At 44.6% G+C, this 26,041-nt stretch overlaps 1 protein-coding gene across 15 annotated transcripts in view; it reads left to right on the top strand.

The window, feature by feature from the left end:
- The window catches only part of Hdac4 (histone deacetylase 4), a 255,535-nt gene that overhangs the window by 16,039 nt on the left and 213,455 nt on the right, over positions 1-26,041 (top strand). For 8 of the 15 annotated variants that reach the window (XM_027397613.2, XM_027397622.2, XM_027397609.2 and 5 more), the window contains exons 1-2: positions 11,356-11,396; positions 16,783-17,018. In XM_027397613.2, coding sequence (XP_027253414.1) covers positions 11,371-11,396; positions 16,783-17,018 — 262 coding nt within the window. In that variant the 5' untranslated portion in view covers positions 11,356-11,370. Of the gene's footprint in view, positions 1-11,196; positions 11,397-14,730; positions 14,976-16,782; positions 17,019-26,041 lie in introns of those variants that run through there. The other 7 variants (XM_027397619.2, XM_027397617.1, XM_027397621.2 and 4 more) reach the window with 4 other exon arrangements.

Genomic DNA, 26,041 nt, shown 5'->3' with positions numbered 1-26,041 from the left:
TTGATAATAAAAGACAGGCTGAGTAGCACAAATGCAAGCAAATGAAGAAATCCATTAATTCTCCTATTCATTTAAAAAAATGGTATTCCCGGCTTTTACAGTGACAGTTTAATAATTAGGGTGCCTAATTTTAATCTGTTCCGTGGGTGCACACCCTGCCTAGCTTGGGCAGCCAGCTGCCAATGGTGGGATTCTGTGCTTGGCTGAGAGAATGCAGGAAGTTGGGGCCCTAGTGTTGAAGCCACAGTGGTACCCTTGGCTGTGTGATTGCCCTTTCTATGGAACATGTGAGCCAGTCTTGTTGGAGACTTTGTGGTGACTTGAGTCACTCAGGGTTGAAACTGTTGGAGGGTTCTCATCCTAGGTGTTTTTGCCCCCTCCTTCCCCAGAACCATGCATGCAACAGTGAAGGAGATGGTCTGGGCCATAACGAGCTGTGCTTATGGTACTGGGTTGAGGCCAGGCTTCTGAGCATCCTGCAGTACCTATAGGACACCCCTCTCCCCCACTTTACTGTCCCCAAATTCTGTCGGTACTGGCCCACAAGCCCTGACATGAGCAGTTCTTGAACATGAGAAGCAAAGGACACTGCAGTAGAGGGGGGTGAATCTGCTGCACAGTCAGAGAGACGAAACCACTTGGGGGCAAGTTCCACACATCATTTCTAGTTTGGGGGGAGGAAATGAAGGCATCTCATTTACATATTTTGCATTTGAATGAAGCATACCTTTATCTTTTCCTTTTCCCATCTGTTCATTTCTGTCTCTTAGCCTTGGAAGTTGGGTCTAGATTCCTTAGAACTTTAGTGACCTAGCAGAGCAGTTAGATACAGTTAGAGATGACAAAGACGAGTATCTGTGTGGTAGTAACCACACAGAATGGAAGGAGACTGCTCACCTGTGGTGGACTTTTAGAATATGCAAAGCAGTGCACTCAGAGTCCTGGTCTTGCCCTGCAGCTCCTGGGCTGCAGTTTCCATTGCAGTGGGGAAGAAAGGCAGTCAGTAGCCGGCATGTCATACTGGGTCCAAGATTGTTTCCTTCACTGTGACATGATACACTTCTCCCGTGTCTGGGTAACAGTTCAATTTTGTAAATACATGTACATGTTCTGATGTTGTGTGTTGACTACTGTTTGTCACCAGTTGTCTTACCAGCAGCTGGAATGTGAACATGGCTTTCATTCTCTGCATCCTGCAGATTCTAATAAAGGTGCTGGTCACTGTGCACTGGGAAGTTTACATGCGTGCCTTTCCTTGTTCTCTGACGTGGGCTGTGAAGGCTTAAGTAGAAGAGGGCAGGCAGCATGGCTCTGAAGGGAGAGGACTTAGAGGGAGTGAACCCATATAACCAAGTAATTTGACAATTTATTGGATTTGTGTGTAACCTTTTAAATTAAAAGGTGTGAAACTTGGCTCTAACCATCTGTAGGTGTACTGTTCAGTAGCATCAATTCAGTCACAGCCAACTGCAGAATACTCTCAGAGCTCAAACTATACATGCTGTAGTAGGGTTGAAAGGTGGGTGCCTTTTATAAAAAGGGTTTTTGTTGGTCCCATGGTAAGCACAAACACTTGTTTACTACAAAACAGACAAACGTAAGATGGGCTGAGACTAATGTTTGTAAATGGTGTGTGCTATGTAAGCAGTATGGCATATGCTCTAAGAGGTATTCATGTAGCAGGAATATGTGATACATAACAGCAGTTTATATTTAATGGTTAATAATACATATTGCATAATTGCAAAGTAAATTCAGTGTCTACATGTGTGTGTGCATGAGTCTGTACCTGTGTAATTGACTAGAGGCCTTTAGGGAACAAGACCCATAAGTCACTGTAGAACGTGCACCTCTTAACCGTTACTCCTTGCTGACAAGGTCCAAACCTCCAAACCTGATCAGGCTGTCTGCCTTCTTACTTCACATTAGTCAAACTCAACTCTTGGCCTTGGTGCTCAGAGGTCAGGGATTGAGACTTTGCATTGTCTCTGTCCTGGGTCATGTTTGCTTTTTTATGCCTGGCCCTGACCCAGTGGAAATTGGTGCTGCAAGTAGCAGGTGGGCCAGTGACTCTTCACCATATGCCTGACTGAAGCCAGTGGTGGTGTGCATTGTCTTCTTGCTGCACTTACCATGTGGCATATACCTGGGGAATTGCCTGTAGTTTTCCAGCATTCTTAGTGCCTCTGAGAGGGCCAGACCTCATTCACAGACATTATTGCTCTTTCTCAGTGACCTATGATGAGGCAGGTACTGTTATCTGGTTCCTAGTATTCCTTGAATTTCCAGTGTGGAGAACCATCACATGGCTCTAGAGATACAGAGTCAGTATCAAGTCCAGCCCAGTCAGGCTCAGTTCAACCTGGTGCTCTGCTGGACTTTTTTTTTTTTTTTTTTTTTTTCTTTTTTGGGGATGGAACCCAGGAGGCATGAAGACAGGGTGAAGGTGACCAGTCCATGAGCTGGGAGGGCAGCTAACCCAAGAAGACCATTGACAACACAGTCCTCGAGCAGGTGCTTTGAAGGTTGGGTACTACCACCCCCTCCAGGGATTCAGCTTTCTTGGACAGCAGCAATCATATCTGGAGGACCGAGCTAGGACTGCCCTTTGCAGAGTAGCCTGAAAGAGGTGGACAGCTGGGAGCCCTGTGGGCAGGTGGGAGCTGATTGGGAACTGCTTGCTCAGGTATTTGAGCTCTCATTTATTAATTATCACCAGCAATTGAGTGTCATCATGATGACGTTCTCATTTTTTCATGACCAGGGCTCACAAACAGTACTTGTAGTGGGACCTTAGTGTTGAGTTCCGCTTTTCTCAGACTTGCTTCAAACTCTTCTCATATACCCTTGTTCCCGTTGGATGGTAAGCCTCAGTTTTCCTCTCTTCGTCCCTGGAGTTTGCTGCCTCCCAGCTTTAGCACCTCTGATTTGTCTGTGGGAAGGACAGGCCTCCAAGACTGCCTCCTTTCTACTCCTTGCCTGCTTCCACCCTGAAGTTCATTGCTTTTGGTGCTTTACGTCTCCATTACTTGTCCAGTGGAAGCATATTGTTCCAAAGATCCCCATGTGAGATCAGTGGGCTGGTGCAGGTCATCTTTTCATGAGAATGGAGAGCTTGGGAGTTGGATGGAGCTGGAGGTCTGCAAAGCTTGTTTCTGAAAGACCATTTTATCAGAGGCAGAGTGAGGTGCCTCTCACTCTGAGAGGAGAGTGAGGTGCACACATGCCCTCATTGGAGTGAAAGAGGACTACTCAAAAGACAGTTCCTGGGTCCCTAGGTGCAGCCTCGGGATAGCTTCCTAGAGCAGCCATCTCAAGGGCCTGCAGATGACATTAGGGAGTCCTTTGTTCAGGGAGTTAAGGGCATGGCCCTATAGCTATGCCTCTCAGTGTAGTAGTCCTTTGAACTCTCCAGGTATGTGTGTACAGCATGGAGACTAGCAGCTGGTGCATACCATTTTTGAATGAACCTTAGCCTCTTTGCCTCCCAGCCCCCAGGGCAGGCAGCCCATCCCAGCTCCCCTTTGTTGCGGGCCATCACTTCACCCCATCCCTACACTTGTGCCTCCTCTTGATGCTCCTTTGCTGCTCTTTATTGTCCCTGACTGTGGGTCCTGCTGGGCTTTGTCTTCTCCCAGCAGCACAGGTTCTGGAGCTGTCACAGCAGTGACAGTGCTTTTCTGTGACCAACTCAGGCCCAGCCTGGTCCAGGTCTGTGTCTTGGTTGCAGGCCAAGATGGCATTGGCTCACATAGATAGGCTGAGGGAAGAGACAGAGGGACAATTCTGATACTGTGCCTTCTCTTCATTGTTTTTGGTGAATAGGAGATAAGGCATTTTGCTTTTAATGGAATGTTCATTTAAAATGAAAGGCCTGTGATGATGACAGACACCACGCAGGTGTTCATATGGTGTGCGGAGTCAGCGTTCTTCCTGTAGCCTCAACACAAGAGGGTATAAGGTAGCATCATGCCTGTGGTCTGCTGGGTGGCTCTGTTCCTGACCATGCCTCTAGGCAAGTCTGGTGCTCCTGATGAATCACACCTTTCCCTCTCTGTATGCAGTTCCTGCCCGAGCAGGACCCGCTGCCAGTTCTGCCCCATATCAGGTGGCAGTGACAGAATGAAAGACATTGGGCTGATTAAGGTGTGACCCAGTGTGGTTGTGGGGTCTCCAAGTGGAGACAGCAGGAGTCCAGTTGCTCTTCCTTACTCAGAGAGGGGTGCTGCACTGAGGAGGTATGCAGCTCTGGCAGAAGATGCCTCCTGCCACAAACCTCATGAGAATTCCAGTAGGCACCCGGAGGATGTTGGGTCTTGTGTAGGCTGCAGATCCAGGTTTTTTGATAGCAGGTATTAGTTGACTGCACACTTGGGGGCATCACTGCATGATGTGGGGAAATGCCTTTGGGACCATGGTAGCCATGCTGTCCTGGTTGTCCAACCAGATTATTCTCTTTTAGATCATAGAAACCATTATAGCAGGCACACTGGCCATGAATCACTGACAGAAACCCAATACCACACTTTGTGTGCTTGCTTTTTTGCTGTCTTGTTTTAACTTCTCTCCGAACTTTGAGTCTTGTTTTCTGTTACTTGAAGGGTGTATTTTCCACCACCTCTTATTGTCGTCATTGCTGTCATCATCATCATAGTCATTCCCTTTTAGCAGCTGTTTCCCTTGCTCTCCTTTGTTGGGATTTCAGTTGATGCCTTGTGACTGAAGGTTTTGACAATTTACCCAGCCTAGTTCTGGATTTCTCTGTGGGGTTTGGTTCTGGTCTTTGTCTATGTAGTCTAGGAGTTTGCCAGTCAATCAGTGTTTGTCCTCAGCATCTTTCTTCTCTGGCATGCCCCCCCCCCCCCCCCCCCCCCGCAAGTGCTGTGTTACCTGAGTGGCATGTAGTCTTTAGTGTTTCTGTTTTTGCTTGATCATTTTCCTGGTTGTCTATAAGTGGTGAATTTTCTGTTCATATACTAAGATGGATTCACATTCACACTTAAGTAACTCACTGGGAGTGGGGAGCCTGTCTTAGGAGACTTTTGGGCTTCGTTCTCATCCATTCAGGTCCTGTAAGCTTCCCCAAACACCTCCGTTGGCATAGTAAAAATTCCATTAAGAGCAGGCAAAAATATCCTCAACCAACTCAGCTAGGAGATGAGTTTTGGAAAATGGGCAAATCGGAGTCATGTTTATGTAGAGTCTCACAAATGATAGCGCTGACTCCAGAGTGAACTTCAAAGGCAGCTGAGGAAGGAGCAGGCTGCCAGCATGCAGAGCCCTCCAGTAAGTGTCTTGTGCTCAGGAGTCATCCAGTTAGAAAGGACACTTTATGCACTGGCTGGTAGAAGAGAGAGAACCAGTGCCCACTTCAGGAGGGGCTGTGGCCACCCCTGTTGGGTGTGGCTCACTAAACCCCATGTCCCACTCTACCCAACTGGTGCAGAACCAAGGTGTGAGCTTCTCAGACACTGCCCAGATGGTAAGACACTTGGAGGGCAGTCTGTCTGTGTACAGGTTGGTGGTGATGAAATGAATGCAACTGTGCTGGTATGTTCTGGAGGTGTGGCTGAATGAATGGGCTGTGGAGAAGTCTGTGTGCCAAGTTCATGTTTTAAGGCACAATAGCTACCTGGTATGGGCATATGCACTGCTGGTAGCCACAGGATAAAGGCTGCCTCTTGAGTTGCGATGGGAAAAGAGAGAATCCGATGCTCTCATTCTTGTTGTGTGCTTTACTGTCCTTATATAGCATCTAGAAAGTGCCACAGTATCCTGAAGAGAGCAAAGCACGGAGAAACTTTGGGGTCTTCAGAGGCTCCAGAGTGCACTGAGAACTGCCATTCAAGTGGTGTCTGTGTGGTTGGAGATGGAATTCATTGTCACTGTTTTCCATCTGTGACACTGTGAGGCTTCTGTGCAGGTAACTGGTACTGCCCTAAGTTAGTGTTTCTGAGTACCTGCTTTATCAGGATGGCACTGGTTTACTAGTCCCTTTGAGTGAGTGTATTACTGTTGCTGTGATTGAACACTATGGCCAAGGCAACTTGTGGAAAAGGGTTTAGTTTGACTTAATGGTTCCAGAGGGCTAAGACTCCATCATGTTGGGGGCACATAGCAGCAAGTTGCAGGCGTGGCAGCAGAACAGGAAGTTGAGAAGTAATACACCCAACTGCATGCAGAATAGAGAGAGCAACCTGGAATTTGCACAGTTCTTTTAATCTCAAAGACTGCTCCAGGTGGCATACTTCCTTCAGCAAGGCTGCACCATATAAACCTTCTCAAATAGTGCCACCAACAGCTGGAGACCAAGTGTTCAAATCCCTGAGACTATGGGGGACAATTCTCATTCAAATCCAAAGGAGGCTTTGAAGCCATTTGCCTCCTGCTCTGGGATCCTGTGTGGGTCATTGATAAGTCTTGGGTTTTCCTTGGGTGTTAACAGCCATCTGCCTAGGACATCCTGGCCTTTTGTTTGTTGTAGTTTGGTAGTGAATAGTCCATAAGACCCTGTATTAACCTGTACCTCCTAAAAATCTTTCTCCAAAATCATTTCATTTTTCAGGTGAAGGAAACAAGTATCATTTTATCTGAATGTTTGATTCAGTTGGGCCTTGAATCTAAAGAGTTTATTTTACCAAGAAGTTTTTATACATTACAGATCAGGGCCAGAATGTGGGTGTTTGTCATTTGTAATAGTAACTAGACATGGCTGTCAGCAAAAGGGTCCACAGGACTTTTGTGAAGAAAGTATGTCTTCATCATAACTTCCAGCATCTGATTTCCCATGCTTGGCCCTTTGTGCAACCCCCTCTCCCCCATTTCTCTGCCCGTCTCCTCTTTCTTTCCTCTACTTCCTCCTCTCTCTGGCTCTTTCTCTCTCTGAAGACAGGTTTCTTTGTTTAACCCTGGCTGTCCTGGAAAGTAACTCTGTAGACCAGGCTGACCTGGAACTTAGAGATCCGCTTGCCTCTGCATCTTGAGTGCCGGGATTAAAGACTTGTGCCACCACCACCTGGCTGTGCAGCCTCTCTCAGCTTGTTCAGATTTAGCCTGTGGATTTGTGAAGTACTTCATATTTTATTCCTGTTAGAACAAGGTGAAATGGGATTTTATGACATTCAAGGATGGTGCCTGTTATGAAAGTAAATATAAATGTGTCCCAACAAACTATGGGAAATCTATAGTCTTTCACTGTGCGAGCCATCTGTCCTAAAATGGTACACTTTTAAAACACAGTCATCAAGCCTTACAGGCCATATTATTTGCTGAGGACAAGAGAGTTTACTAAAATGCTTACTATATAACTAAGAGGAATCATACAGTCAGCAGTTCATTCTTGCTTAACATTTATTTAAATTTTCATTAACAAAATTCAGATTAAAGTAAGCATTTAATCAAAATATTTAAACTATTTCATCTGTATTTGTTCTTTTTGATCGCCCTGACTTGGTCCTTCCCTTGCTATCTGTATGTAATATGCACCTTCAATTCCTTCCTGTAAGGTTTATTTCAAGGGAGATTGGCAGACTTCTTCTTGTGCACATAGAGATTGTAGGACGGTAGAGGCAAGAACTACTGTCAGGTGTTTATTTGTTAGCTAGAGACCCAGGTAAAAAGGTGCACACTGACAAGGAAGGCTCATGGGTATTGTTTGGGACTTTTGTGACAAAAGATGGTCTTTGAGGAACTGAGGCCTATCTCCCAACCTTCCTTGAGGTTCAACCTATGTGAGAACATGTCAGCAGCCAGAAAATACTTGTGTTGTACACTCCAGTTGTTGCCCTTGCCTGCTTTCACATAGATGAGAACAGTCACCAGCTCTTAACTCCCTCCCTTGTTCTCCCTTATGGTTCCACACTGCTCTCCAGGGTACCCTAAGGCTTTAGAGCAGCATTACCCGTTTACACGTTTTATATTCATGGCCTTGCCAAGTACGAACCATGTGTATCCGCCTGCTTCTGCTTAGCATTGTAAAGTTGATCTGTCTGTGGCTGTGTGAAGGTACATTTTTATTCTTGCAGTAGAGCATTCTACAATATGACCAACATCTGGAAGGTTTCCAGTTGTGGGTTATCACGGATAATGCTGCTATGTCCTTGTTTTTTAATTGCAATTTTTTTTTTAGTCTCATGTAGCCTCAAAGTCACGATGTAGCTGAGGGATGACTTTGAACTTCTGGTCGTCTTGCTTGTACCTTTCCAGTGCGGGGATTGTAGGATTGTACCATCACACCAGTTTATATAGTGTTGGAGATCAAGTCCGTGGCTGTGTTCACGATAGGCTAGCAGTCTGTCAACTGAGCCACATCCCCATTCCACTTGTCTGTCTTCATGGGCAGGGCTAGAGAACAGGTTGGGTCTGTCCTGGAATGGCTTTAGTGGGACACAGGGTTTGTGTGTGTTGTGTTATTTCCTACCACTCAGTTATTTGTTTCCTGGGTGCTTGGGTTCGTCATTCTCAAGGTTGAGTGTGAGAGCTCTGGTTTTTACCTTGTCCTCACTAATACTTGGTGCTTCTTTGCATAGAAATTTTAGATATTTTGATGAGTTAGTCTCACCCTGTTGTAGCTTTAGTTTTCATCTTCCTGTTGTCACAGATGTGGACACCTGTTTGTGTGTCGATTGACTGCTCATAAACTCTTTGTGAGACACTTGCTCTTACCATTCACCCATTCTCCCCCTCCCCCCATAAACTGGGGGTTGTAAACTCTTCGTATTTGTATGGATCACTTGTGCGTTTTTGGGTGTCAGTCTCTTGTTGAGTGTTCTGTGGCAGGCTGCTTTTCCTGCTGTTTGGCTGTCTTCTCTATTTTCTGAGTCTGGATAAATTGAAATTTTTCTTTTTCCTTTTTCGCTTTATGGTCCAAGGAGATTTCTCTAACTATATGAAAATACTGGTTTTTGTGGTCTTTTGGACTGGGTCTGTAACCCATCTCCTGTTTTCATGATGGGTTGCTAGGAGGTCATGCATGACCCAAGCATTATATTCAGAAAGACTGAAACCTTGGGATTTAGGGTGGGCTCTTAACTATTAACAGATGACCTTGCGTGTATTGGTTTCATTCTAGAATATTATGTTCTTTTCTTGTTTTTAATAAATCAATATAATATAATTGAGAATGTAAGTCTTCCAGGTCCTTCGTGTTTCTTCGTAAAATACAATATTGACATGTCAATTTACAAAAATCACAATTTTAATTTTTCTTTTTTGAGACAGGGTTTCTCTGTGTAACAGTCTTGGAACTTGCTTTGTATGCCAGGTTGCTACCACCACCCAACTTAATTTTAATTTTTATTGTGATTGCATAGACTACCAATTAATTGGGAATGTCAGTGTCTGCGCCATTGTTAGGTCTTTAAATCCATATACATAGAATATTGTTTTATTTAAATCTTTGAATTTTGCTTATTATATACTGACAATTTCCAATAAAGCTTTACATTTTTTGATGTATTTAGCCCTTGATATTTGCTGATAATCTGATGGTATCATAAATGTTTTCTCAGAGTTATTTTCTTTTTGTCCCTGGTGTATAGAAACACTTAAGTATATTGCCCATCTTACTTTACAACCTTATGTTAATGTAGACATTTTAATAGTTCTTGGTTGATTGTTCTGGGTTTTCTGTGCATATGTATACTGTGTATAGATGATGATATCACCCTTCCAGTTCTTTTTCGTGTCATATTGCTCTGGTGAGGGTCTCAGGAGATGGCGTTGTTTGGCAGAGGTGAGTGTGACACCTGCTGTGTTGTGTAGATGATCTGCGTTTGTTACTCTGCAGTCTTGTCATTTCTTGCTTGATGGTGTCACTAACTGACTGCTGCTACTCCACCAGCCACAGAGTGTGGTAAGGGACAGAACATGCCCTCTCTGCTCACACCTCTTTTTGGAGCGTCATAAAGATTTTTAAAAGAAATCCTCTTAAAGATTTATAGCTTCTAAGACTTGCTCATTGGAAGGGCTTTTACATCATATGAAGTCAAGCCAACTAGGATTTCAGAATTTCCAAGTTGCAGGTGTGAGGAACCCAGGTAAACTAGCACACGAAGCCATCATGCTACTTATTCTGTATAGAGCCCGAGGAGAAATGCAGCAAGAGATGTCTTTGTAGAAGTTTGTACCCAGTCTCAGACTGCAGTTAACAGGATGGCCAAGGTACCCATAAATCAAAGTTACTTACCTTCTCTCTGGCTCTTACAGACAGATCTTTTCATTTGTGTGGTGCCTGGAGCACCCTGGGCCAGCGGGCCTATATGCTAACTGTCTTCTGACCTACCTTGGTCTGTTTTCCCATACCTGTGATGAATGGCTTGGTTCATCGGTCTGCTCATTTCTAGTCATCTTTAGTCTTCTACTTCTGTATCCAGATTTTTTTTTTTTTTTTTTTTTTTTTTTTTTTTTTTTTTTTTTTTGTCTTTCTCTTAGGATCATGGGCCCTGGCCCAGCCTGGCTCTGAAATAGTCTGCGGTAGCACTAGGGACTGTCTTTTGGCCAAGAAGGAACTCCAGAGGCTGGTGTGTGATTTAATGGAAGGCAGGATTTCCAGCTCTAGAGATAGCACTCAGCCATCTTGTGCTATCATAGCAGCCTGTTCCAGACCCTACTAAATTCTTCTCTGACCAGGACCCCATAGGCTCTGCCTCTCTCACATGGAAGGTGACATCTTCTGAAAACCTTTTTTCTGGTAGCAGAGCTCTGAGTAGATGGCACTGAAGCTGATTTTCATCATGCTTTTGGCAGTGCATTAACAAACAACAATAAAAACCCAAGCCAACAAACTCATAATAGATTGTAGCTGCACCTACCTGCAAAAATTTACAGTTAGTTTTTGTGCATTCAGTGTGTGGAGAAGGAGATGTGGATGAAGCAAGAATGGCAGAGTGTTCATAATGATTGAAGTTGGTGTCTTGGGTTTGTTGTACTATTTGCTTTGCGTTGTGTTTGCATCAGGTTCCATAACGTGAAACCTTCCCTTCAGCAAGAGAGACCTATGCAGAAACCACAAGAAACTTAAATTTAAAATTACCTTTATAGATATTTTTTCTACTAAACTTGTATTTTATTTATTTATTTGCTTGCTTGTTTGTTTACAGGGTCTCACTATGTAGCTCAGGCTGGCCTGGAACTGGCTATGCGGACCAGACTGGCCTCTAACTCGCAGAGATCTATCTCCCTCTGCCTCCTATGTGCTGGGATTAAAGGTGAACACCACTAAGATCAGCCCATGTTTTTATTTCTTAGTCATCACATATGGAGATGATAAACAGTTTAGACCCATCAGAATGGAGAAACCCCAAATGGAACATACACCCTGGCATCAAAGCCTCTTTCTGCAGAAGCACAGCCCACGTCCTGAAGTGATGCATGGGCAGCTCTGGAAGAGTGCCTGGGTAAGGTTGGGTGAGCCTTGGAAGACCGAGGACAGAAGCAGTGTTGAGTGCCCAGTGCTGTCTCCTCATGAGCTTGTTTGTCATGTGTAGGGCTTTTGAAACTACTTATGAGTGTATAAGAACATAACCAATATATTGTATATTGTAGAAGCCAGGTTTCTCACTGTTAGAGAAAGGTGTTAAAAGTGAGGAAAGGGTGACTAGCAGAAATCTTGCAGTGGTTAGTTAGCTTGGGACCTAAGGCGTCAGTACTGAGTTGATGTAAACAAATGCTTAACAGAAAAGATGGAAAACATCAGGAAAGCATGAGCAGCTGATTTAATGGAGCTCCAGTAGACAGAGTCAAGTGAATAAGCCAGAGAAAGTTGATAACATTGGATTATTAGCATACTGCAAAGAAGAAATTTTCATCTGTCTTCATTAATGCAAGTGACCAAATGCAAAGATAAGGACCCCTCAGCGTTGAATTTGAACTAACATGTATAAGAGAAGGAAGCCAAGTGCCACCATCAGGCAAACACCCCCCCCCCCCCATGGCAACAGTTGCAGATGGGCCCTCTTGATGTATCTGAGATCCAGAAGATACCCCCTGTTATGTGTCTGTCCTTCCAAATAATTGACATTTAGGTCTTTCAAGGCTCTTGTTGATTTTATGTAAGTCCTTGGCATAAAGTTGTCTATGATGCTATCTTTTGTCCTTTTACTGTTTAGTCTGTAGTTCATCCCCTCTTCTTGATAGCATTTCATCATCGACTGCCTAAAGCTTTGCAATCACATTGATTTACCCCTTTCTTTCTCTCTTTGTTCCTGTACTGTACACTGCTCACTGTATAGTACAGTCTTGAGTTTGCTGTCTTCCTTCCTCAGCCTCCTGAATGACTGGGTTACAGGTGTCCCCCACTTTGCTTGGCCTTCTTCTTTCTTTCCATTTTTTTTTCATGCAATTGATTTCTACTCTTTGCTGTTGTCTCTTTGTTGTTTCTTTGGAGTTTGGTTTGCTCTTGTCTAATTTCTTGAAGTAAAGACTGCCATCACTGAATCAAGAGTGTCTTTTCTAACATGGGGATTCAGTGCTGGACATTTCATATTTTGATATCTTGTGTTGCTGTTTTCATTCATTGCAAAGTGCCTTCCAATTCTTCATTTGTGAAGTGTTTTGTTGTTGTTCATTTATTTTCCTTTTTTGTTGTTGTTGTTTATTTTGAGACAGGGTTCCGTGTAGCCCAGGCTGGTCTCAGACTCTGTGTAGTTGAGGATGGCCTTGAACTGCTGATTCTCTTGCCTCTACTTTCCAAATGCTGGGATCACAGGTGTGTGGCGAACTGAAATGTATTATTTAGTTTGCAAATACTTTGGGTTAAAGATACTTTTCTGTTGTTACTGATTTTTAAATTAATTCCAGTTTAGTAAGATAAGTTTATTTTATGTGACTTGAGTCCTTTTAAACTTAATGGTACTTGTTTTAATGGGCCTAAAGGTGTTCTGTTTCAGTGCTTGCTCTGTGTGTTAAGAAGGTGCTTCCACTGCTTTTGTATAGTGAGTGTTGTGTAAATGTCACTGAGTCACCTTGAGGGCTGTGTGTGTGTGTGTGTGTGTGTGTGTGTGTGTGTGTGTGTGTGAGTGTGTATGTGTGTGTGTGTGAGTGAGTGAGTGTGTGTGTGGTGAGTGTGTGTGTGTTTTCTAGTATTCTGCTAGTTTTCTGCCTGCTTTTGTGACAGTTCCTAAGAATAAGCATTGAGATCCTAGCTGTAATGGTCGATGTGCCCATTTCCTTCATGCTTTTCTTAGTTTTGTTTCTAGTGTAAAGTGTGGTTTTCATTTACTCCTCAGCTTACTGATCCTTCTGCCATTAGGAACTGGGCCTCTGCATCCTATGTGATAACTTGAGCCTAAAGTTTATTTTGTCTGATGCTAATGTCTCCTTCACAGATTGCTCTTGGTTAATGTTTGTTAGTTACTTTTGTCATTGTTGTGACCAAATACTTGACAGCTACAAGGGAGGGGAGATTTATGTTGGTTTATGATTTCAAGAGGGTAGGGAGGGTGTGGCCGAGCAGAACAGGTCAGGTCATGGTGGGCTAGGAAGCAGAAAGATTGGCTGCTGGTGTTAGACTAGCTCTTCCAGTTCCCTCTTTCATTTTCTGGGTCCCTCAGTCTGTGGGATGGTGCTTCCTATATCACGGTGGCTCTTAGTGCTTCTAGAAAGGCCCTCACAGACACACAGAGGGGTTTTCATCTCTTGGGGGTTTTCTAAGTAGAGTCAGTTGGGCAGTGGTGCTTAACCTGCACGGTTTGTGTGATAGATCTTTTCCTATCTTTAGTTTATTTGTGACTTCATAGCCAAGTTCAGCTCTATGAAGGAATGTATTGTGTAGCTTTGTCATCATTGCCATTGTGTGAATATTACACAGGCTAAGGTGACCACATTGTCACATGATGATCCTTTCTAATGTGACCACCCTGTGTTTGCTATATGCAGTCTGTTGTTGACTTGAATGTCATGTGGCATGTGTCTGTATTGAAAATGTGTTCGTGTAGGTTGCACATTGCTGGGCCTCTGTTGCTTAGGGAACACTGATGTTATATAAAATGAGTGACCTTCTGTCTCTAGGCCATTTCCAGTCCTACCTCATGGTGGTTCTTTCTACTTGGTACAAAAAAATTACTGTTTTTTATTAATATGTCTGACAAGCTCTGTCCCTTAGTGGAGTGTCTGGACAATTTGAGAAGGTCGCAGATACAGGTGAGAGTGGGCTCAGTTGTCCTTGATTCCCAAACTCAAAAGCATTGTCTCTTTATCCTCCTGTTTAAATTGTTGTTACTGTTTTTAAATCTTAAATTTCTGCATTTATTAGACTTTTTTGTTAGGACTATTTACTGTCTTTTTTGAACTGTGGTAATGTTTTCATTATACATTTTTGTAGTGTATTAGTTATGAACCTCATTCTTCTTTTAAGCCCTGTTATTTCTAGTGTTCACTTTTGCCAAGTTTGAGTTCTCCCAGAACAAACATATTGTGTCACAACAAAAACTCTTGGGTTCTCTTACAAGGGGCTTCTCTCCATCAGTGGAGCTTAGAGAGCTTGCTGGAAGCCTTGGGTGGGAGCTGTAACCCTGGCAAGGTAGGCTTGGGTGGTGCTCTGGTCTTGAGATGCTATTCTTTGAGGAAAAACCACAGTCCCCATCTGGGGCCTGTCAACAAGGTGTCCAGACTATTTAAGAGCACACCTCAGAACATGATTCCTGTCTTGGAAGAAAGTTTTTTGGAAGATTGGCTAGACATGTCTCAAGAAATGAGGGTGCATGGGGTAAGGGGTGGGGTGGTCAGAAAGAGAATTAGGCCAAATGAAGGTTTGCAAGGGAAGTAGTGGAGAGCATTGTTTAAAGTTTACTTAAATGGCATCCTGACCACAATGAAGAAAGCCGATACTGTGGAAGATGTCAGCAGTCACGTGCAGAATGTACCAGAGAGGCCACCCCGCCTGGGAGTGCAGAATAAACAGCAGATGCGTCTGAGGCAGGAGGGGTGGATCTGTGGAGAGAGTCCAGCAGCAGTATACAATCTCTCAAGAAGCCAGAGTGAGTTGAATAAAAATAATCAAGGGTGACTGAGCATTTTCCAGAGCAGGAAGATGGAAATGTATTCAAAGGGTCTTGCTGTGAGCAAAACGAATCAAGAGACACTTATCGGTACACCGTCTGACAGTATTTTTCGGTTTCCAGACTAAAGAAAAAGACATGGTAGCATTTAGGCAGAAGAAAATGACATTAGCAATACCCAGCCCTAAAGGTTATGTAGACAGAACTCTGGGATAGCTGGCCTTAGGCTATTCCATGGTGCCAAGGGAACAGCATTACAGGATAGATGGTGTGGCCTGAGACTTTTATACCTAGCCAGGATGTGTGTGTGACTTTGTGTAAGATGGCTTCAAAGTTGCCAGAATAATGGGGTTTGCAGGATTGTGCCACCTGCCTCCCTTTAAAGAAGTGGTGTCCTGACTGAGAGGAGTAAAAGTTCTGAACCTATGGATAAAAGTCATGGTGCTATTGGGTGCATATCAGTTGTCATAAAGATAAGGGTTACATAGGTGTAGGTAATAGTGCAAAGCCGGAAACCACCTTGAATAGCCCACATTTGAAGACTGTCCTTGACATGATGAACTGATTAGTTGCAAGCAGCTGGGGAAAATCCTTGACTTGCTTAATAAAAGGATACATAGGCTGGACATGGTAGTGGATGCCTTTAATTCTAGCACTCAAGAGGCAGAGGCAGAGGCAGGACCAGCCAGCCTGGTCTAAATAGTGAGACAACTCTTTAAAAAAAAAAAAAGATTCATCACATTCTAAAAGAGAGAGATAGATACAGACAGATGTCTCAGTAGGTACTGGAGCCAGAGTCAGTCAGGTAGTCTTGGGTTGACATTCATTGGCTTGTCTCTGAAGTGACTGAGTTGTGAAAAGTCTGGTTGGGGAAGAATCTGTTAAATCCAGGGCTTTTGACAGTGCCCTAAAACTTGCAGTCTTCCCAAACCCTCCCAAGTGTTTATCAAGTGGTGTAGAGTGACCTGGGAAAGGGCATCTGGGGAGTAGGATGCGTTCTGGGCAGTGGGTCCTATGGGCAAAAGACTGAGAAAGAGAAGTATAGCACAAAGGGTCTGAGTTTGGATGTTACCTACCCCTGCCTCTTGGGAGTGCTTTTCAGGTGCTTTTCTGCATGGCCATGCATTCCTTCTAAACCTGGGAAAATGTAGTTATAAAGATGGGCACATGAGAGAGAACTTACGGAATTCGAACTAAATTTTATGGTAGCAACTATGTGCAGAAAATCTGGATGGCCGCTTATCAGTAGAAAGGCAAGGTGAGACAGTGGCATTTTCCCTGTGTACATCACAAAATGGTGTAGCTTGGAATATATCTGTATCAGCAGCAAGGTTCTATACTACTTCCTTCCAAAAGACTGACGGTGGGGATGTTTCTGTAAGGGTGGTTGATATCTCTAGATGAGATTTTTTGCCGAGGTTGATTTTGCCCCCCCCCCCCCAGACATTTTTGGCTGTCATAATTGGCTAATGCTACTGGCTTGTGGTGGGCGGAGGTCAGGGATACAGCTGGGTTTTTGTCATGAGTGTAACAGCCCAGCCACTGCATAGCTATTGGGCGTCAGCAGTGCAGCGGCGATGAGGAACCTTGCTCACCGATGGTGTTTGCTCACATGTGATTTTTGACAAACCTCACTGATAGAAATGGTTTGGCGTGAATTGCTTTGTCCGATTCCTGAGTTCATATACAAAGAACAGAGTGAAAACCTATTTCCTTAGTTAGGTGGTATTGTCCAGATTCAGTGTTCATATCCCAACTGAGGACTCCTTTCTCTCTGACCATGCAGGTTCATCTCTGCAAGGCCAGGTGACAACTGCTCTTCTTGTGGATTACTTGGTTTACAAGATCCTGCCAGTGAGACTTCAAGTTTACGCAGCTGGGACCCGAGCCACCTCGGTTTTGTACTTGCATGTGCTGGTGGAAGTTTGGAGCTGGTTGGAGCTACTGTTTACCTGGACATTTTGAGCCATTTTGAACTTAAGGCGCTGACACTGCTAGCAATGAGCTCCCAAAGCCATCCAGGTAAGGCCTGCATCTTTGGTTTCTAGTGTTCCTCTTTACAGATGTGTAGCTGCTGCCACTGCAGCCTGCTCTGCTTTCCTCTGGCACTTGCTGTTGGTTTGCAGCATCATCAAGTGCTCAGTAACTAGGGTTTCTTGTCTTTTGGTTCAGGGGGCTGGTGTAGACCTCCTGGAGATTCAGAGGATGCCCTGGCTTTGCATGCCCGCTCCAGTAGCAGGCAGTTTCCTTGATGCCAGGAAAAACAATTGTGTTTAAGTAGGTGATGGATAAATACCAGCAGGTAACTTGCAGAGTGAGATTCTTGTCTGGGCAAGTGAGGGGCAGTGCTGCTGTGATGACTCTGGGTGGGGTGAAGCCTTGGTTCCAGCAGCCAGTACAGTATCTTAGTTTGCTTTCTTTGGTGCTGTATTAAACATTTCACAAGCCTTTCTGATTCTCCACAGCCCTAGATGCATTTGGAAATGTTGGAACAAAGTCTAAGGTCAAGGAGCTGGAAGGGCAGAATAGGGTTAGAAACTGCGTGCTTAGGCCTTAACACATACGTATGGGACTTGGACTCGGTAGCAAAGCCGGAACCATGATAAATGTAGAGAGCTCTGCCTGACCTGCAAACTTTCAGCTGCCTTTGGCTACTTCTAATGTATTGTGTAACCTCTAGAGCTTTAGATGCCAGTATCTGTACTGGGCACACACAGGAGGCTGGACAAATGCTAGGATGGATGCTTGAGGCTCTGTCAGCCTGCCCTAGAGTCTGCTCCATTGGGTAGAGGTAGAGGCTTAGGGTCTAAGCCCTTTGCTCCAGGACTGCTGGGAGCAGAATGGTCACACATACTTCTCTGGGGCATCATGGCTTTGATTAAGAGTGTCAGAGGGCAAAGTTCTAGGTTTTATTTAGGTAGGAGGGTTTTATTGATTAAGTTGTTCATGTATTGATCTAAAAAATGGTTTATGGTGATTGTAGAAAAAAGTTAAGCTGTACAGACTGAAATGTCTACAGTAGATAGTGGTATGTAAGTATGCTTTTTGCTCTGCAGTGAGATGGAGATGTGTATCTTTTCTGTGTATGAACATGTAGTGATACGTGTGTCTACATCTGTATGTGAGGTGGATGTGAGTTAGTGTGTTAGATGTTTTTCCATGTTAGTGTACTATGAATATCCTTGATGTCAGTGTTCACACAAACCTAACATTCTATGACAGTTTGTGACTGTGTCTTTATGTGGTTATGACAGTGTTCACAATAGCTCCAAGTTAACATCACATAATTACTAGGAATATATTCTGTACAGTACTTTAAGTGTCTCCTGGATAACTTCTGAAAAGCTGAAGCTGGGTCAGCAGACATGCAGGTTTAAAATGTCTTTAGGATGACTGAAATTGCTTCAGAATGTTGTCTAACTCAACTTCCTAATTGCAGTGTGTAAGGAGGCATGGTTTCCTACTTTTCACCACTCTGGCACTGGGCAGATTCAGGCTGTTTTATTTCTCCTAGCGTGCTGGAGAAAATGACTACATTTGCTTTGCTATTTAAAAGGGGTACATACTATGTGACCTGATACAGATACAGTCAGATCTTGCACACACTACCCAGGCATTTGAAGAAAAGTGTGCTCTTCTTATTATGTTGTTGGTTTAAAGAAGTTTGTGAGTATGTCTTAGTACTGTGTTTCAAATTCTCTCATACATATGCATGACCTATTCTTGTACATAAGTACAAGAATATTTGTACTTTTTCCTAAATGTTACCTATATCTATTAACCCAGTTGAGTTTTTAAGCCAGGATGGCCTCTATTCTGTCTTCTTGGTTTCTGAGAAAAGTAAAATGTTCTATTGTGGTTGTAATTTTGATATAGTCTTTTAACATTATTAATCATTTTTCTCTATATATTTCAGTGTTTTCCCCCAGTGCTTAATTAAAAATTAATGGCTATTCTTTTGATTAATGAGCTCTCTTACCAGAGTTGAGCGTTTATTTTGTTCTGTAAAATGCTCTCCTGCTTTTGGTTAATGGATCTTGCCCATCTACTTACCTCTGATTTTTCCCAGCCACCTTCTTCAGTCCTTATCCTCATAAACGGGGTCACCTGGGTTCTGGCTTTCTCCCTCAGAGAGTCTTTGCCCTTTGTGTGGGGAATTTTACCCACTGTTGTTCACTTACTTTTCCTCCCTCCCTCTCTCCCTTCCTCCTTTCCTTCTCCTCCACTCCCCCCTCTGTTGAGGATCAGATTTGGGGTCTCTTGCACACCAGGCAAGTATTCAACCACCGACCTGCGCCTCCAGCCTCTCTGCTTGCTTGTTTCTCTATCCTAGGACTTCTAAGTGGCTCTTCTTGGGTCAAGGTGTGTGTGCCTCTGGGTCAGATAGAGCTGCCTTGTGCTGAGACCATTCTTTTTCTCAGAATGCTTGCATATCTGTGGCTGGGCTATTTGTTCAGGGCTTGGAGCTGGCTGAGACTCCTGCCTCTCCAGCCCTCTGGTCTGCAGATTGTTTTCTGCAGTCATATAACAGGTGTCTTCCACATGGCACATCACAGCCCTGAATGGCCAAGAAGGGAGCTGGCTCTGTGCCTAAGCCATAGGTCCTCACTGGTGACACATACTTGCCTCTCAGCCCTGTAGTTTCAGGTGAATAAGTCCTTCTGGGCTTTTCTCATTGTTAGGCATTACCCTGAATCTTTCCATAATTTATTTATATTTATTTTGAATTTAGTGGATTTTGGGAAGAAAGAGAATTAATAGTTAATTACCTAATTCATTTATTTTTTTGTTTAATATTGGGGAGTTTTAATATTGGGAATTGAGCCTGAAGCCTTGCACAGAGTAATTACAGCCTCTTCCACAGAGCTCCCCAGCTTTAGTTTGCTGTCTGGAATAGGAAACTTCTGACTGTGCTGGTACAAAACTAGGGAACCAGGATAGTCATGCTGGTCCTTGTCACTGTCTTGAGGTTGCCTGTGACTTTGGTATCTTCTCTCTGGTCCCATGCCCTGGCCTACCTGGCTCACTCCTGCCTGCTCCTGTGTGGCCTGGTGCAATGCTGGTGGCACATTAGGTCCTGGTGGAGTCCTGTGGCCTTTGGGCTGTCTCTCACATTGGCAGGGCAGCTTGGCTTTGGCCTGGTGATGAAGTGGCCTTTTTATTTGCTGTGTATAACTCCTCTCTCCTCTGTTTTCCTTTAAACTCCCTGTGGTGCTGGGTGAGGCCTGTGTTAGGATTTTATTGCCGTTCTTTCTGGACTTTGCTAGAGCCAGGCCCTGGCTTTCTGACGTAAAAGCTGCCTAGCTGTTGGGATTTATTGCTCTAAATAACTGTTTCCAGTGCTGTGAGCAGCCTGAGGAAAGGGCTTGGGTTGGTTCAGTTTGTGAAGACTCTGTGGAAGGAGGCTCTGAATGGTGCTGCTGCTTTCATCCTGCACTGAAGCCCTCAGTGTTAGGATATGCCCAGGCAGGCTATGGTGAACTCAGCTTCTAGACCTCTGACTGGGAGGCAGGTCCCCTGTTCATAGCAGTGTGAGGACTGATTTCGCGAGGTCTGCTGGAAGAACAAGCAGTCATTCATTTCTTGTTCATTTCCCTTCCAATAATTGTCCTTGTCTTTCTTGATGTTAAAGTGCACCTAGGTATTGGTAACTGGCTGGCTACCAGTAAACCCAGGCATTGTCACCTGGTCACTCACTCATTTTTGATACTACCCTGTGTCTCCAGTGTAGTTGAACTTCCTTGCTGATGGTCTCTGCTTAGAGAAAGTAGGTATCCGCTAGGAGACATCTGTGATGACTTAGTTGATGGCTTCAGATAGGAAGCCAGTCAGGCAGAGCCTGGATCCTTCTTCCTGTTTTCCTATCTCTCCCTAAGCACTTTGAGGGAAGCATGTGCAATCCATGACCAGTACTTTAATTTGGTCCATTTTATAGTTTAATAATATTCTCTGTTAGTCTGAACCATCACATGGAAGGATCTGAAGGATGTGTCAACACAACGTAATGACTATGGTTGTTCTCCAGGTCTCCAGGAAGAGGCCCTCTGCCCTTGGCCTGAGCTGAGCTGAGATCCTCAGGTTCTTTCCATCTCTGTGCTGTAGTCCTTACTTTTTTGTTTGTTGTTGTTTGAAGACATGTGAAGATGCATGCCTTCACTTGTGTGGTCTTGAGTCTTATTTATTTCAACCAGTTTGTCTGCCAGGGTTATTATATAGTAATGAAGAAATTAAATGGTAATGAGCTTGTATCATAAAGGAGCTTTTTTTTTTTTTGTAGCGTTTACATGTTGCTCTGCAATATGTATGTTTCAGGGATACTGCACAGTAGGCGAGAGAATGAATTTGTGGACTGGTGCATCCAGATGTGAGTTCTGGGCAGCTGGTAGCAGGTGAGTTGCAGACTGAGTGAGGCCTGGTGTAAGAGACCACCATAGACCATGGTAGATATCAGTAGGTCTGCAGGACAGGTGTGTAGACAGTTAAGGGTAGCTAGCCAGCAGGAGGCTTAGGAGTATAGGCAAGGAGATAGCCTTCGGCAGCATGGTCAGCCGGAGAGAGCAGCTTCATACAGATCTGGGGGGGGGGGCACCTGGAGGTAGCTACTCTGAGGGTTTGGACAGTGGGGAGCAAGACTGAGCTGGCCTGGGTCATGGAGAAGTGACCATTTCTTCTGTGCATGCATCTGATTCTCTGGAGAAGGATGTGAGATGCTTCAGGCAATGGACCAGAGTTGGGTGGGAGTGTGTTAATCCTGGGTTTGCTTCAGCCTGTTTTCTGAAGCAAAGGCTTCCAGAATGCTTCCTGTACATCCTGTTGCCTCCTGCCCAGCTCCTAGCACACGCATCTTGCTGGCATCTTCCCAGCCGCCACCCCAGTAGCATGTGCAGCTCTCAAGTTGTCACCACCCTGGCTTCTCCATGCTGTGATTATCTGGGATCTTAATCAGTCAAGATTTGTTCTGGAAATCATGTAGACATAAGGACTTATTTTTCAACCTATTTTTTTTTTTCAATCCTCAAATTGTGTTTTGTCTTTTAAAAATCACGAATACTCTGTCACTAGGAAGAGCTCAGAATATTCACTGTCAATGGTGTGCTGATGGTTTGTTTTGGCAATTTTCTGAAAATTCTTACACAGTTTGGGGAGCATTTGCATTTGTGTCCTTCTTTCAAAGCCCCCATTGTAGAAATGCAAATTTCTGAGTTCTGAGATGCTGAATGTTGGATGATTAATGATATTGAAATTTAAGAATGAACTCCTGGTATGTATTTGACACAGAAAACTCAATACTCGAATCATTAGGAACCATTGAGCACAGCTTGGTGCTGGAACAGAAAGGCCATAATTGCACCGCCCGGCAGTGGGGGCAGGTTGTACATGGACAGGTGTGCAGATGCATGCCGCCTCCAGAGCTGGTTTACGCGAGGCCGAGAACTGCTCCAACTGAAGAACTGGCTCTGTTTAACCGTGGGTGTTTAAAACTTATAGTGATCATAAATCAGCATTGATTACTTGCTTACTCCAAGTCAAACACCGCTGTGCTTTTAAGGGACCAGAATGAATAGCAAGTTCGTTCTGAATTGTGCTTCCTAGTTATTACATTTATGTGGCGTGATAACCTTGTGAAGTGAGCTGGAAAGCCATCGTGCCATTGTGTGGGTAAGGAAGCCAGTATTGCCTGCCATCGAATAACTGCCTAGGTTGAGGTTGGACAGCCAGGAACTGGAATCCGTGACCAACATATGCTTTTCTGTGGGCAGCAGAACTCTGGGTGCTTTGGGCCCAGATACATCTAGTCATCCTCTCTACATGTGTGGGACTTCCAGGCCAGACAGGCACTTTGAGGATGGAGTGATTATTGCCATGAGAAGGGCTAGGCAGATCATAGAAACTTCCAGACGAGCTGTGTACATTGGAGTTGTTCCCCCAGAAGAGCTGTACTGGTTCAGTCTGCTGCCTGCTGCCTGGGTTATCTGGCCTGCTAGAGGCAAGCCTCAGCTGGAGGGAAGAGAGAGTTGGGTGTGCTGTTGTAGTTTGTGTGGCCATGATCTCGCCATGTCTAGATAGAGACTCTGACCTTACTGCCATGGGTCTCAGCTATCCTAGCTCAACCATCCTGGGACTTCTGGGTTTTGCACTGTGTTTATTGCATATTAGGTGTGTTTCAAACCTTCTCTGAACTCTCTTTGCTGGTCATGGAAAGCTGACTTGAAGAAGGAACTGAGTGGATGCCTGGAGAACCATGTTAGTTTGGAAATTTGGGTGAAACTTAGTGCTTCTCTTCAGTACCTCTCTGCTTATTTAAGAAATGGACACCAAGGAGCACTGTAATAATTAAAACAAAGGAAGTGAGAAGATGGGCTCCACACTGGCTTTCATCAAGGCTCTGAGCAGCTCAGGATCGCTGACAAAGCACTGCTCAGCACTTCAGCCATTCCTAACTCCTGCTGTTACTGTGTACTTAGAAAAGAAGTCATGGGGCTTACTTAGAGGTAATGCTTGTGTGTTTTAAACATAAAATCTGTGGCTACTTACATCTCTTTTACAAATCGCATCAGAGATAGCATTTGTAAAGAACTATGAAATTGGTTAAAGTATCTTGGTGTTCTTATTTAGTGGTCATTAACAGGATTACATTGGTTATTGGTTTTCTGTATTCAGTGACATTTTCACAAGACCTTTTTGACTCTGTATTCCCTTTAGGTGGTGGGATTGGTTGTTGTCCAGGCATGTCAGCCCCTAATGACCGAGATTGGGATGGGCAGCTATGTGCTCATGTGTGTATGGGTTCGTGTGTGTGTGTGTGTGTGTGTGTGTGTGTGTGTGTGTGTGTGTGTGTGTGTGTGTACAGTGCTTGTGTCTGCATGTAGAGGCCAGAGGTCAGCTTCAGCTGTCATCCTCAGGAGCTACACACCTTGTTTTTAGAGACAGGTTCTCTACTGGGACCTGGGGCTTGCTGATTAGGGTAAGCTGGCTGGCCAGGGACCCCAAGGATCTTTCTGCCTCCATTTCCCCAGTGCTGGGATTACAAATGCATGCCACTATGCCCAGGTTTTTACATGGGTATTGGAGATTGAACTCAAGTCCTCATGCTTGTACAGAAAGGACTTTCCTGACTGAGGTCTTCCCCAGCTCCCTCCTGTGCCCCTCTACCTTTACATTCTAAACTCACAAAAGTTTTTAGAAGACTGCCCCTTGAATTTTGGTTGGTTAGTCCCCATGTCTCCATTCCTTCCTGCTGTTTTAATAAACCCCTTTGGAGATAGGACTTAAAGTCTACAGAAATTTGTGGTGAATTTTTGGAGGCTGGAAGGCTAAGAACAGGATTCTGGGACTCTGTCTGGTGAGGGATTCCCTGGCCTTTGCCTGCTCCCACTCTGCTGCCTTCTTTTGTGATGGTGCCAGGAGCTCCTCCCTATAGAAGGGCCCTCAGTACAACTCTGGGTGTCGTCCTCACACTTCATCTCTTCCCTGTGGCCTGCCTTCTTAATGCTGCTACACTGGGTGGGGAACACCAACATTTAGACCTTCACAGAAGGTGTTAAAGCTTCCACTGGAAGAGTTACAGGCTCCACTTTGATTAGTTTGCACTCACAGCTGGTGTGCTCTTCTTGTATTCTCCCAGGAAATCTCTTGGAGAAAGTGGACTTTAATTAGAGCCCTGCTTCTCAGTGGCTTGTTGACTCAAAAGACCTCACTATTGGCACTATTGGTGTTCCGAGAAAACTGTGGGGTTACAGTTTCTAATGCATGCAGTCTTAAGAGCAGGCTATGCTGCTTTTAGTGGAAGCCCCTCCCTCCCATATCCAGCCGGCAGCATAATGCAGGATTCTTGATGCTCCTTATTTTCATCTTGTAATGGAGCCATTCCATAACAAGGGCTGACTGATTCTTCAGTCCCATGCCTTCTTCCCAGACTAATGCAGTGTGCAGACCTGTCGTACACATTGCCTTACTACTTGCAGCTACAGAGGCTTTTTATGACTGGTCAAGTGAAGTGGCCACCTTCTCCTGTATCCCTCTTTCTGGTCAGTGGCAGTTTTTTTAAAATTACAATAAAAATAGATTTTTGATTATTTCACGTGTATGGGTGTTTTGTCTGCATGTATGTTCAGGTATCACATGCATGCAGTGCCCACAGAGGCCAGAAGAGGGCATTGGATTCCCTGGAACTGGAGTTACACCGCCACCCGATGGGTACTGGGATTGGAACTCAGAACCTCTGAAAGAATACCAAGTTAAGATGACTCTTAACCACTGAGTCTTCTGTCCAGGCCCAGTGCTTTGTTCTGGTTCTATTGAAAGGGCTCAAGAGACATAGTCTTCCTTATAAACCAGGGGTTGGAAGTGCTTAGAAAGCCCGAGGTAGTGCCTCAGGAAACTGGATGCAGGAAATGCCAGCATTTTCCTTGGGAAGCTTCTGTGTAAACCTTGAGCCATGCAGAGTTCTCTTCATACTGTGCCTGGTGCTGGGTGTAGGACACTTGAGCCCCTGATGATCACCTTAGTGATGGAAGAAAATAGGAGGTTAAGGTCCCCTGGATAGCTTACATGGGCATTGGCAGTGAGCCAGGGCCTGAATGTGGTATCTGAGAAGGGAACCAGATCTTCAGTGACCTTTGTCTCCCTCTTGCAGCATCAGGGCAGGTAGCAAGGGGCCTGCCTCGGAGTGGAGGCACTCAATCAAGGATCAAGGACCACAAGGCACAGATATCCTCATCGGTGTGCCTTCCTCTGGGAGTCCTGGGTCTGCAAAAGATATTCCCATCTAGGAAAGTGCTTCTTTTCTAAGTGGTATAGGTGTCACTGTCCTCTGTAGACCGTTGAGGGAATGTATTTGTGTAACCCTTCAGGTAGTCTCCACAGTCTGTATGGTAGCAGTGCATCCCCCAGCACCATGGCTGGAGCTGGAGTGGGGGCTGTTGGGGTGCTCACCATAACTTCAGTGTCCTGTGATGGTTAGCCTACAGGAAAGGCACCTTCTGGGCTTTAGGTGGCAGGCTGGGCTTTCTTTTGAGCCTCTAGAAGTAGTCCAGTTATTCATA

Source organism: Cricetulus griseus, chromosome 2 (assembly GCF_003668045.3).
Source record: "Cricetulus griseus strain 17A/GY chromosome 2, alternate assembly CriGri-PICRH-1.0, whole genome shotgun sequence".
Classification (NCBI taxonomy): Eukaryota; Metazoa; Chordata; class Mammalia; order Rodentia; family Cricetidae; genus Cricetulus; species Cricetulus griseus.
The sequence above is the reverse complement of the archived record's forward strand: the minus strand, read 5'-3'. Positions and strand labels throughout refer to the sequence as shown.